Source organism: Phascolarctos cinereus, unplaced genomic scaffold, assembly GCF_003287225.1.
Source record: "Phascolarctos cinereus isolate Bilbo 61053 unplaced genomic scaffold, phaCin_HiC Scaffold_1;HRSCAF=81, whole genome shotgun sequence".
Taxonomy (NCBI): domain Eukaryota; kingdom Metazoa; phylum Chordata; class Mammalia; order Diprotodontia; family Phascolarctidae; genus Phascolarctos; species Phascolarctos cinereus.
This window is the reverse complement of record NW_027555514.1, coordinates 23893873-23908364: the sequence shown is the minus strand read 5'-3', so window position 1 is coordinate 23908364 and position 14492 is coordinate 23893873. Positions and strand designations below refer to the sequence as shown.

Below are 14492 nucleotides of genomic sequence, written 5' to 3'. Positions count from 1 at the left end.
CTGTCAAGCAGAAGTGGTATTTTCTAACCTGTGGGGTTCTGAATTCTTTTCCCCATTGAAACTGAGTTAGCATCAGTGAGTCAGTGGAAGGAGTGCCGTGAGCAGTGGGCACTGGAGAACTTGGGTTCAAATCCACCTCAGATACTTACTAGTGGTATGATCCTGATCAAGTCACTTAACCTCTCTGCACCTCAGTTTCCCAATCTGTAAAATGAAAGGAGTAGACCTTCCAGTTCTAAATCTATGATCCTATGATCTGGAATCAGAAGACCTGAGTCTGAATCTAGGTTCTACCATTTGCCTGCTATAGAAGCTGGCAAAGTCACAAACAAACCTTATCTGTGCCTCAGTTTCCCAATCTGTAAAATGGGCATGTCAGACTGTATGGCCTCTAATGTCCTTTCAAGCTCTGAGGATTCTAATACCTGATAGGAGTATTTTACTTCATGGCTCAGCCTCATGGCTCTCAAAGCTCACTGTACACGGACTTTGAGAACTGGGTTAACTAATCTTCTAGGTTCTTCGTAGTTCTAATTTGTATGATCTTGAACCTATCAGTATAGCCTAGGATTGAGGAATGGCCTCTACATTAGGAATCAGCAGGAGCAGATTGAGAGCTAGAAGGTAATCAGTAGCCAGAATTTATATAGCATTTCCCATATATTACATTATTTACATTATATGTAGCTTTACATTTATTATCTCTTTTGATCCTCCCAACAGCCCATGTGAGGTAGGTGTTATTATTTGCCCCAAGACAAGAAAACTGAGGCAAAAAGAGGTTAAATGACTTGCCTAGGATCACACAGCTAATAAATGTCTGAGGTTGGATTTGGACTTCTTCCTGGTTCCAGGCTCAGCACTCTGTGCACTATGGCCCTGCCCATCATTGTCATCATTGCTTATGATGATGTAGCATTTTAAAGTTTGTAAAATCGACAGTGGCCACTAAACCATTCATGAGGTTCCCTGTGGTCTCAAAGTGACTTAGTTTAAAATTTCAATGTTATCTCTCTCTCTCTCTCTCTCTCTCTCTCTCTCTCTCTCTCTCTCTCTCTCTCTCTCTCTCTCTCTTTTGTATTTTTATTTAGATTGTTTTTGGCATGAGGCAGTTGGGGCTAAATGACTTGCCCAGAGTCACACAGCTAGTGAGTGTTATGTGCCTGAGATCAAATTTGAACTCAGGTCCTCCTGACTCCAGGGCTGGTGCTCTATCCACTGTGCTACCTAGCTGCCCCTCCCAACTACATTTGAATCAGGTTCAGGCTGCTCTGAGGGGTGTGTGCCCTTAAATTATGTATTTGACATCTCTGTCCCAGACCATTTAATCACACATCCTGGCCATATCCCACCTGCCTCACATCTTGGATGGAGAAGTCAGACATCTGTCTAACTTATGTGCTCTCTTTAAATCCTGCTACTGAGCTGAGCAAAAGAATATCTAGGGCTCCTATTCTGGACACATTAAAGAAAATATTTCCTGAAATAAGTAGGGAAGATTTCTCTTGGAAATGTTTACCAGGCAGTCTTCCAGTAAAATGTGAACTTCCTGAGGTCATGGACAGTTTTATTTTTGCCTTGGTATTGCGGGTGTCTGGGACCACGCATGGTATATAGCAAGCAACTTCTTAAATATTTATTATATTGAAATGGCTGGGGTAGATCAGTCTAGTTCAGAGATTCTTAATCTGTTTTGTGTCATTGACCCCCTTGTTTGTCTGGTGAAGCCTGCTGACCCCTTCTCAGAACAATGTTTTTAAATGCTTAAAATAAAATACATTATTATTGTTATTATTACAAAGGAATTGCAAATAACAAAGGAAGCCAGTCACTGAAATACAGTCATGAGAATGTTTTTAAATGTTCACAGATCTCAGGTTAAGCACCCCTAGTCTTGTCCAAAGCCACATGAACTGTCCTTCGCAAAGAATACACACGAAAAAAGTCCCACGATGTAAGTATTGTAAAACATCGCCAGTGGAAAGAAATGTGTCACTTAAATCATAAGGTCAAGATGCTAGTTCCCAAATTAAACCAGGTCTAAATTCAGTAACATTGAAACATTATCACTGAGGCATCTGCGTAATCCCCACTGTAACCCATCAGGAAGAAAGGAGACACAGCTGGTCAAGTAGTTAAGGAGCCTGGCACAGTGCCCAGGGAAACTGACAGCTCATGACATGACGCCACTAATGCCCGCTGAAGCTGCCAAGCAATCATCGTGTGGAATATGCCTTATCCTTGAGCCGCTGCCTGGGTAGGGCAATTCTGTTTCTTGAAGAAACAATGTCACTTTCACTTAGAAATGAGCCCAGGTAAATCCTCACTATCAAAAATGTGGATCTCTCTATTGTGTATCCTGGGAATCTGCTCACCTTGAGCCAATACGCTGGAAGGAAACTACTTTTATCTACCATCAGGCAGCAGTTTCAATTGATTAAGGATGCCATCACCCAGAGGAATAACCCACCTGGCAACGTGTGCAAACAGACACACTGGAATGGAAGACAAGATGGCCCCAGAATGAAGACATGTCTGTCGTTTATTTGGGAGGGGGGACTGTGAACCTTCTGAGTGGGTTAAAAATAAAAGCAGAATACTGAAAGGGAGAACTCTCTGACACACCTTCCAAGACTTTGTAATTTAATGTCACTGGGAAGAGAAACTCCTAAAAAGGACTTTGTGCCCTTTGGGTTGGCACCATGGTATGTCTCTGGCCCATTTTAGGGATGAGGTGTCAGATGTCAGCTACGTGAAAGGTTAAGGCAGGTAGCTGGCTAGAATTTGCATTTGGAAAAGGGGAGACTCTGTTTCAAGAATTGATGCATAGGTCACAGAGCCCAAAGCTGTACTCACCAAAACATGTAGGAGGAAGGGGGAGAAGTCTTAGGCAAAGAATCAGAAAACCTGGGTACTAGTCCTAGCACTTCTTCTAAGTGGCCATGTGGCCCCAGGGCAAGTCCTTAAGGCTCACTTTCCTCATCTGTAAAACGGGATTATTAATTCCTGACTCTCCTGATACACAGAACTGTTGTTCAGACAGAATGGGACCATGTGAAGACTTTGGGGGACACCCTATATATCTCTTTGAGATTTGTAAAACACTTTAGATATGTTATTTAACTTGATTTAGACAATGACCATGTGAGGTAGGTGTTATTATTATCCTTGTTTTACTGCTGGAGAAAATGAGTCTCAGAGAGGGTGAGTGGGTGGCCCAGGGTCACACAGCTAGTAAATGTCAGCAGTAAAATTTGAACTCAGGTCTTTCCCACTCCAAATATAGCATTCTATCCACCATAACTCACTATGTAAGTATAAAGTGGGCTGCTAATATGCATTGTTAGAGGGCTTTCTTTACCAGAAAATCTCTACACCAATGAAATTACGGTCTGGAGTATCCATTAATCTCTACCTAACTCTGTGTGCATGTATGTGTGTTTAGAAGTGCACCTATGTGTATCTACACACATATTTAACCTCAAGCAGAAAATCTAAACATATATTGACTGAATGAAATAAAACCAACCTGAGATAGATGGGAACTTTAAAGTAAATATTATCATTATTTATTTATCTCCAAGTATCTGAGGCACTACCCATTCAATCAAAAGTATTCAAGATAAAAATGTAGGCTCATAGGAGTTAGCAGTGGAAAGGCCCAGAGGGCTTATCTAGATCAATGCCATCATTTTACAGATAAGGAAACTGAGGACCAGGCATGGGAAGTGACTTGTCCAAGACCACACAGGCAGCAGGGCATGGGGTGAGGCACGTCACTCCAAGTCCAGTGCCAATCTCAGCTACGCTTGAGTCCCTGGGGCAGGGTGGGAAGGAAGATATTGACCATAATTATAAGTTGCTAGGATATTTTTACTGAAGGCCAAAATATAGCATCAACGTACCATTTCTGGTCAGTAATCAGCACTCCTTGACACAGAGATATTTTCAGAATCCTTCCCAAATCATCAGAAGCACCTATCCTAAATGCTATTCCCCTAGGGACACAGCCAGACCTGCAGCTTTATTTCACATTTTAAAACTCCCATGTGAGTAATGTTCCAGAAATGCTAAGTTCAAACACATAAGGAAAATGGCCTTCCTGAAACTCTTAAAACACTCCTTTCCACAATCCATTCTCACTGAAAACTTTTATGACTGCTGACAGGGACATCTCATTGGATGCCCCTCTTGTCAAGATGGGCCATGTTCAAAGCTCCAAAATTGGTTAATAACTGATCAGACACTGAATATTATTTTATGTTGGGGCCAGTTATTAAAATCCTTGGGAAACTATATTGTAACAGATAGAAACTAGGGCAGCATAATCTAATAATAACATTAATTGTATCATTATTATAGCTAGGATTTATATACCGCTTTAAGGTTCACAAAATGCTTTAGAAATGTTATCTCATTTTATCCTCATCAAAACCCTGAGAGGTAGGTGGTATGATTATCTCATTTTTAGAGATGAGGAAACTGAGGCATGGTGAGGTTAAGTGACTTGCCCAGGGCCACACAGCTAGTAAGTATCTGAGGCTGGATTTGAACTCAAGTCTTCCTGACTCCAAGTCTAACTTCCCTGTCATCAGTGGGAGAGTGCTGTATCTGGTGATCAGATGATCTGGGTTTCATGGCTTTGCTATTTGATAGCTGTGTGACTTTGGGCAAATCATTAGCCCTCTGAATCTCACTTTCTTCCCACTGGTAAAGTGAAGGCATTGGACACCATGATCTTTAAGGTTCCCTCCAACCCCAAATCTACAATCCAAAGTCCATCGCATCTCCCATTCTAGGGACTTTGGACTATTCTAATTCTGCAAAGGAATTCCTTCTAAGTTAGAAAACAAGTTAGGGAACTTGAGAGTTGGAAGGGACCTTGGTAGCCAAACCAAAGTCCAGGTCAAGACGATGAAAGGAAACCCCAAGACGATGCCTCCGAATACAGTCGTCCAAGCTCTACTCAAAGACCTCCAGGAAGGGGGAGCCCCAGTCCTGAAGACAAACCACTCCACTTTTGGTCAGCCCTAATTATGAAGAACGTTTTCTTCTGATATCAAACCTAAATTGGCCTCACTACAGCTGCCACCCATTGCTCCTGGTTTGCCCCTCCATCTGACCCCTCCTCCACATGACAGTCATCATCCTGTTCCATTCCTCCTCTGAGCCCCAGGTCAAACACGCCTTGTTCCTTTAGCTGATCCTCCTCACACAGGCAATTAAGCCCCTTCTCCATCTGAGGTGCTTTCTTCTGGATGCTCTCTAGACTATCAACACTTTTCTTAAACTGAGCTGGACTGAACACAAGACTCCAGATGACATCTGATGATGGCAAAGTATGGTGGGACTCCGATCTCCCTCCCCTGGAAGCTTCACCCCTCCTAAGGCAGCCCAAGATCACATGAGCCTTTGTGACTTCCACATCACACTGAAGACTCGTATTAACCTTGCAGTCACCGAAGACTCCCGATCTTTTTCAGAATAACTTCCGCTTCACTGAATCTCCCCTATCTTACCATAGGATCATAACTTTAGAGTTGGAGAACTTAGAGGCTATGAGTATAACTCTCCTAGTTTATAGAAAAGGAAAAGAAAAGAAAAGCTGACTTGCCCAGGGTCAAACAGCTAGTAAATGCCCACAGAAGGATTTGAACTCAGGTCTTCCTGATTTTAAGGCCAAGAAAGATTTATGTATTGTGCCACCTAACTAATGGCTGATTGAGTCTGGTCTGGAAGACATGTCCTTATACTAGGAATGAACAACGCTATGGAAAAGTCATTTAGGACTTTGTTCCCACTTGCGTTATGCCAGATGTCAAGGCTTGTCTAGTCTACTAAGGATGACTAGTTGAGTTCTGCCTACTTCAGAACTGAGCTACATCCTTGGGCTTGGCTTGAAAAAGGAACAGACAGATTTGGCAGAGAATGAAGGCCATGATGAGGGAAGGAGGAGAGAGACAGAAGAATGGAAGGAAGGAAGAAGAAGGAGAGGGAAAGGAGAAGGATGGAGGGAGAGAGAGACAGACACAGACACAGAGATATATGCAGAGAGAGACACAGAGATACACAGAGACAGAGAAATAGAGAAAGAGATAGATGCACAGAGAAACAGAGACATAGAGAGAGAAGAGAGAAACAGAGAGACAGACAGAGAGACAGAGACAAAGGGAAAGGGAAGGAGGGAGGAAAGGAGGGAGGAGAGAGAGGAAAAGAGAGAGGAGAGGGAAAGAGAGAATAGAGAGAAATAGAGTGACAGCCAGAGAGAGAGAGACAGAGACACACAGAGACAGAGACAGAGATAAAGAAAGACAAAGAAACAGACAAAGAGAGAAAGGGAGACAGAGAGAAAAAGAGGAAGAAGAGAGGTTGACAGAGACAGTAACAGAGAGAGACAGAGAGACACAGAGACAGAGACACAGAGATAGAGACACAGAGAGAGCACACTAGCTGGCAGAAGCAGTAGAGAGGCAGTGGCAAGTAATGGAGAGCCTAAAAGTGGCCAGAACATTTAGAGCCAGCCTCTTGAAGTTCATTGGGTCATAGCATTAGAAGGGACCTTAGAAATCACCAGGTTCAACTATCTCATTTTACAGATGGAGAAACTGAGGTAGAGAGTTGTGTGACTTGACACTTACTACCTGCACGAAGCAGGATTTAAGCTCAGGTCTTCCAGACTCTAGACCCAGTCCTCTATCCGTTATGCCAAAGGGCTGCCAGGAAGCCTCTCTGCCTCTCTGCTCCTCTGCTCATCTTTGACTAGTGTCATATTACAATCTTTGACAAGACTACCTACACAAATATGTATATGTACATACCTAGCTAATGCAAGAGCCCGGTTCACTCTTTCTTCCAGGCCCAGCGTCCCCAGGGCCTTCCAAGTCATCCAGAACTTGAATGCATCAGGTCGGCGACTGCACTGGATTGACTTGTCTCCTGTGTCATAGCTGACATCATAGAACTTATCTTGTTGGAACAGGTAAGATGCCTTTGCAGAGTAGCATCTTTTAAGAAGGTCCTGTTGGGAATGAGAAAGGAAAAGAAATAATGCACCTGCCCAGGACAGACTCTTTTAAGAATCAGTTTTGTTCATTGCCAACAAACAGGCAAAATGTGGGACACTTGAGCACTTTGGGTTGGGCTTACACATCACTGAAGGATGGCCTTCCATCAACTCTGTATCTTGCATGCATCTATTGAGTTACATGCTGTCTTTCCCATTAGAGTGTAAGCTCCCTGAAGGCGGAGACTGTTTTTGCATTTTTGTCTTTTTATCCTCATCCTTTAGCATCGTGTCTTGCGCACAGCGAGTGCTAAATAAATGCTTCCTGAATCCTCAAAAGGAACTGATTGGTGTATGTAATCACTGCAGCTTAGCTATGGGGGCTTTGTAAAAGACCTCATAATCAAGAGCATGACAGTGAATCTTCAGATTACTGGCTGACAACACTAACAATGGTGGTAAGGCTTGGAGGCTGCCATTTTGAAAGACCTGAAAGGAACTGAGACCACCACTGCACCAGGAAGATTTCAATGAGCGCTGGATCTGATGACTTTTAATTAATTAGAGAAAACTCTGTGCCCTCTATGTACTTTTCCTCCAAGTCTGCGATTTTATTGGTATAGAAAAGTTCCTGTAAGGGAACTCCTTTTATCACTTCAACAACTGTTGTACAACTCCTCATCTTTAAAGAGTTGTGTCAGGCACTGAGAGGTCAAGGTGACTTCTCCCAGCTGACACCAACACTAGGAAGAGGCAGAGCTTGAATGAGCCCAAGGTCAGCTCTCTATTTTCTTATTCACATTTACAGTTGTCAGTGGCAAAGAAAAAGGTACTAGGGGCAGCTAGGTGGTACAGCAGATAGAGTACCAGCCCTGAAGTCAGGAAGACCTAGGTTCAAATACAGCCTCAGACCAAACACTTGGCATTTACTAGCTGTGTGACCCTGGGCAAGTCACTTAACCCCAATTGCCTTAAAAAAAAATTAAAAAAGAATAAATAAAAAACAAAGAAAAGGGTACTATCTCCATTTTTTTTCCCGACCCCACAATGAAAGGATCGGGAATGTTGTTCAGTCATTTTTCAGTCTTGTCCAACTCCTTGTGAGCTCATTTGACAGTTTCTTGGCAGAGATACTGCCATGATTCACCATTTCCCTCTCCATCTCATTTTACAGATGAAGAAACTGAGGCCAATAGGATTAAGTGACTTGCCCAGGGTCACACAGCTAGTAAGTGTCTGAGGCCAGATTTGAACTCAGGAAAAGGAGTCTTCCCACCTCCAAGCCTGGCACTCTACCCACTGCACCACCTCGTGCCTGATCAGGGATGACTTCATGCAAAAACCAACATACAGTAAATGAACCACCTACACATGCTTTTTATATTGGGGAAAAACATCCTTTAATTTTGAAGGTTTTCTTAGCTATTTTACTGAAACGCCTCTCTCAGAGGTCACTGTGACATTCTTACCACTAAATCCAGCAGTTTTTTTCCTCAGTCTTCTCTCTCCTTGACCTCTCACCAACAACTGATACTTTTGACAAGCCCTTCCTCCTTAACGCTTTCTTGTAAAAGACACTATGTTCACTTGAAGACCTTGAGTCAAATCATTCCATTTTGCAGATGAGAAAACTGAGTCTTGGGGAAGTTGAACGACTCCCACTACTAGTAAGAGATGGAGCTAGGATTTGAACTGCATATTTATTGTTCTTTTCACTTTACCATGCTGTTTGTCTTGAAGAAGGTTCACTGGGCCTTCCACATTCTGGCCTGAACCTAATCATCCCTCTTCTTGACAAACTCATTCATTCTAGCCAAACTGTATACTTATCATTCACTGAACATACTATGAAATATTATTGCTTCCATGCCTTTGGTCATGCCAAGAATGCCCTTCTCCTCCCTAATCCTTACTTTTTATTTTACTTTATTTTTGGTGAGGCAATGGGGGTTAAGCGACTTAGTCACTTAGAGTCACATAGCTGGTAAGTGTCAAGTGTCTAAGGCTGTATTTGAACTCAGGTGCTCCTGACTCCAAGGCCAGGGCTGTATCCACTGCACCACCTAGCTGCCCCCCCGCCCCAATCGTTACTTTTTAAGGCCCAACTCAAGTCCCAACCTCTCTGTGATGCCTTCTTCTCCAGTGATTTCTTTTCAACTCTTACAGCATTTATTTCCCATACCAGTAATCTGGTACATAACACCTGCTAATAATGCTCTATCTCCCACCCTAGCTTGCCTGCCTACCCACCAGCCCAGATCTCCACTCAGGTGGCCTAGTGGGAAGCAGGCACTTTTGGCTGCCCTCTACTCCACCATCTCTAACCCCCTGACAATGCAGGGACTTTGAGGTCAACAGCTAGACCATAGACTAAGAGGACCCTGCCAGATTCCTAGCCATTATGCTTCCGGACCCTCAGTCACTGCTATCTGACCGGCCAATGCACTTTAAAATAGTTCTTTTTAATTATTATTTATTTATGTTAAACATTCTATTTTTTTAAATTTTGAGTTCCAAATTCTCTCCTTGCCTCCTAGCCCTTCCCCCACCTACTGAGAAGGCAAGCAACATAACAAGTACATATGTGAAATCATGTAAAACAAACTTCTATATTGGCCATATTTCAAAAAAGAGCAAGAATAATAGAGAAAGTAAGAAATTCTACACCAATTTGCACTCAGAGCTCATCAGTTCTCTCTCTGGGGGTGGATAGCATTTTTTCATAGTGAGTCCTTTGGAATTGTTGAGGATCATTGTATTGATCAGAGTAGCCACGGCATCCCCAGTTGATCATCATTACAACATTGCCGTTACTGCGCACCATGCCATTACACATAAAGAGTTCTTGGGCCTTCCATCCACCCTATAGCTGCAAGCTTAGAAGCACTGGGACTTTCCATCTGCTTTGTAATTTGAAGTTCTTGAGAATAGGGACTGTCTTTCTTTTCTATTTCTATTCTCAGTGCCTGGCACATAGTAAGTCTATAATAAATGCCTTTTCATTCACTTGTTTATTGTATTAGTATTTATGTCTCATCTGGTAAGTGGACTGGAAAGGCCTGGATGGGCAGAGACTGTGTCTTCTCCTAAACAGCCCAGTGCTGACCATTGCGCTTTGAACAGAGCAGCAGCTAAATGAATATCTATTGTTGATGCTAATGATGAGGACATTCTTTGCACTCACACCACCACTCAGACCCATATGGCATTTAATCCATATGGGATGATCACAGGGAAGAGGTTTCACACATTTTACATGCCCCAAAATGGAATATTTCAAATGCACAGTGTTTTTTAGCAAGCTATAGAGTCACTCAAAGATTCCTGAGTTCTTCCTAAATTACATTCTTGGAAAAAGGAAAAATACAGTTGTAGAAGAAGTGGAATTGCTTTATTTCAGCTACTGATGCTACATGGCTGAGTCATGGAATGTCACCTCCTCTGAAGAATTCAAGTTGTGTGTCACCCAAAGGGCACTGGTGGGCACAGAGAGGATACAACACATCGCCCACAACCAGAAAAGAATGGTGCTGAGAGAATCAGCATATGAAGGATGTCATCGGAGAGATTTGTTACCAGCAAAGAGTGTGGATTGGCCATGTGGTGAGAGCAAGGAAAGAGCAACGGCCAGGCTAGGAGCTGTCCAGCACAGCTAATGCCATCTTGGCCTTCTCCTGGGAATAAGGAAGCACCAGCTCTACTCTTCTCTTCCTTGGCCAGACCCCATCTATGGTAAGGTGGCCACTTCTAGGAACCACATTTTAGGAAACACATGGATAAGCTAGACAGTGTCCAGGGGAGGGAGATCAGGATAAGGAAGGGCCTCCAAGCCATGTGACATGAGGATAGGTTGAAGGAATTGGAGATGATTAACCTGAAAAGAGAAGGTTCGGGGAAGGGAGAAGCAGATGTGATAGCTGTCTTCAAGTACTTAAAAAGCTGCCATGGGGACAGGTAGAAAAACAAGACCTGTGATTTTTATTGATATAGGGAACTCCCAGGTGAAGAAACTCTCTTTACCAATGCAGGTTAGTACCCTTTCTTATTGCCTAATTGTATTGATTTAGAACTCTGACTCTAAACTCTGGTTTTGTATTGATTTAGAAAACCATAAATTAACATTATGTATGTTTTATTGTGCTTTTATTTTATAAACTATTTCCCAATTATACTTTAATCTGGCTTTGCCAGCAGCAGGTGTTGGTGCCTCTGGCCCGGAGTATTGGGAGGTTAAGGGATGGGAGTCACTTGTCCATACTCTCCAGGTCACTAGCTTGAATTCTTCAGAGACTGTGACATTCTATGAGTCATATTCATACAGTATCAAGGTCACACAGCCAGTATAGGGTCAAAAGGGAAACTTGAATGTGGAAGAGAGATTAAATTTGTTTTGTTTGGCCCCAGAGGGCAGAATCAACAGCATTGAGGAGAAGATGTAAAGGGGGAAACTTCAGGTTTGAAGTCAAGGAAGACTTCCTAGCAATTGGACCTAGTCCAACATGTGGTAGTGGGTTCTTCCTCACTGGAAGTCTTCCAGCAGTAGCTGGATGGGCCCTCGTCTGGTGTGTTGTAGTGGGAATATTTGGGGGGTATGTGTTGGGTCAGATGACCACTGAGATCCCTTTTAACTGAAATTCTGTGATCCATTAATATCCATGAAATAGCAAGAAATTTAGAGATATGTCCCTGCCACATCCCTCTTCCCACCTGCTACATCCCGATGCTCCACCCTCCCCACAGGAATTTATAGGACGACTGGCAAAAATTCCCTAAGACAAGAAGGTATGGCTAGGCTGCTATGTGCATCATAGAAGAGTATATATGCCCCCATAGATTAGATCACAGATTTATCAAAGTACACTGTTACCTTTAAAACAATAAGTAAACAATCATGAATATAATGGAGGCGGGGGACAAGCATTTACAATAGCACCTAGTATATATCAGGCACTGTTCATCATCTCATATAATCCTCACAACAACCTTGGGAGGTAGGTGCCATTATTATCCCCATTTTACAAACAAGCAAACTGAGGCAGACAATGGTTAAGTGACTTTGCCCAGGGTCATACAGCTAGTAAGTGTCTGAAGCGGAATTTAAACTTAGGTCTTCCTGACTCCTGTCCCAATCATCTGTCTACTGAACTCTCTAGCTGCCTCTAAGGAATGGGAAAGGGTATGTTGTTGTTATAAACAAAGGATTATGACTGCTTTTTACTTTTCAACAACAGTCATTTCCCTGTACTCCCACCCGAAGACACGGAACTCTTCTTGTCAACAAAGAAAAATATTTAAGAAATACCAATTGATAGAATCATCTGAGCACAACACAGCTTCCTCATCTGCATCCCCCCTTCTTCTACTGATATCATTACCACTTCTCTGGGACTCAAATGGTCCCTGGTAATGAAGGCTGTCTGTTCTATAGACCTTTCCTTATCTCTTCAGATCTTGACACTTTCCTAAACCTGAAGGCAGGTTGATTAGAAATTCTCCATGAACAAAAGTCAAGGCCTCCCCAATATATTCCCTGCAGCCTAAAGAAAAAAAAAAACGAGATGAAGCATCTGCCCAGCCTTATACTAACAGGTCAGTTCCCAGCCTATGTTCACAAAGTATTAAAAGTTCACATCACACATAGTAAGGAGAATACACCCATCCTTCCCCTCTGTGTGTATCATGGTTATTGACATATTTATCCTTTATCTAAACTGAAAAATCAAAACAATTCCCCCAGCAATGGCTGCTCAGTCCTGCTAAGGGCAAGTACCCCTGGCTTTGGCTGCAAATGCCCTTCACTAAAGACAAATCTCAGCTGGATAGGCAAATGAAGAAGGACAGAGTCAATAACACATGCTCCAGGCTAAATAATAGGCCTGTTGTCTGTGGCCCCACTAATTTCTTCTTGGTGAACATTCTCCCTGTCTTGTGAAGCTTTCATAAAGAGCCACTGGAGGTTTCGGACTTGCTCTTCAGAAAACAAATGATGAGTTTGCTTATCCCTCCCCACCCAACTCCCTCCCACCCAAAGTCCCTGCTGTGCATTTGATTTCACATTCTGGTATTAAAATGAATAAAGCAGCCTCACTTCTAAGATGTCCTTCAGCAGTGAGAAAAAGATTATGTTTCTGAGGAAAATATTGTTTTGGAATAATGACAGCAGCATGAACAAGTTTAGGGATATTGTTTTTAATAGTTTAAGGAAACATCTTCATACCATCAGTAGAGACAGAATACAGAGATTGGGAATCTGGTAAGAACCATCACTTGAGGCTAAAAATGAATCAGAAACATTAACGCATGATGAAGTTAATTAAGTATCATCTCACAAAACAAGAAAGGAAAACACTCAGGGACTGAGTGACTTGGTCTGCTTGACAAAAATAGGGAAGGTAAGAAATGTAAATCTCTGCAGTATGTTTCAATTCCAGTATCTCTTAAGCAGCTTGTGGAAATCAAAATGGTAGCTGGAAAGACATTAGACTTGGGGGGTGGGGCGTAGGGTCAAAAGACAGTCTCAATGTGTATAACTGTGATTAGGTATAGTGACCAGAACTCATTGGCCTTAGAAAGAAATCATAGAATTGCAGAATTTTATCTTTGTTTGGGACCTCAAAGATCATCTAGTCTAATTCTTTTTTTGAAATGTGAAGACCTTCTACAAGAAATGGGTACCTGGTCTTCTTGGAGGATGAATCATGGTTCATTGGGAACAGCTGGATTTGGAATCAAAAGACCTGGTCTCCATGATTATCTCTGATGCTTTGTGTCTATGGGTAAGTCAACTAACATTTCTGGGCCTGAGTTTCCTCATCTGAACAATGAGACTGGATGGCCTCTGACGTCTCTTCTTGTTCTAAATCTACGATACTCTGGAATCTGACACTTTCAGGTTCACAAAGTTCTTTCTACACGTTATCCTATTTGACCATCACAATGACCCCATGAGGGAGGCACTAGAGATATTGTTATCATCTGAATTTTGTAGATAAAGGAAACAGAGGCTCAGAGAGATTCAGTGACTTTCTCAGAGCCACACAGCTGTTCAAGTGTCAGGTAAGTTTTGAAACCAGATCCAGGAGTCTATCCATCATGTTATATTGCCTCTTTATATTTCCCAGGAGAATAGGTTTAGATCAGAAAAGGACCTTAGAGGACATCTAATCCATTACCACCACCAGCAGCAGCACCCTCATTTTATAGATGGGGAAACTGAGGCCCCAAGAAGTTATGTGACTTCCCCAAAATTACCCATGTAAAGTGTTAGAACTGGGATTTAAACTCAGGTCCACTGACTCTAAATATAACACTCTTTCCACCAGACCATTTTTCCTATCTGCCTGACCTATAGTAATTCCACTTCTACTTATCATTAAGGAGTCCTGATGGTCATCATTTAACACTGAGCTGGCTGTATCTATGGCAGTAAACCTAATAAGGTAGTTATATCTAAGAGTATGGGCAGCTAGGTGATACAGTGAATAGAGTA

At 42.4% G+C, this 14492-nt stretch overlaps 1 protein-coding gene across 1 annotated transcript in view; it reads right to left on the bottom strand.

Moving 5' to 3' along the window:
- Positions 1-14492, bottom strand: part of GADL1 (glutamate decarboxylase like 1) — a 187053-nt gene that overhangs the window by 85951 nt on the left and 86610 nt on the right. The window contains exon 12 of the mRNA XM_020993432.2: positions 6819-7018. Coding sequence (XP_020849091.1) covers positions 6819-7018 — 200 coding nt within the window. The remainder of the gene's footprint in view (positions 1-6818; positions 7019-14492) is intronic.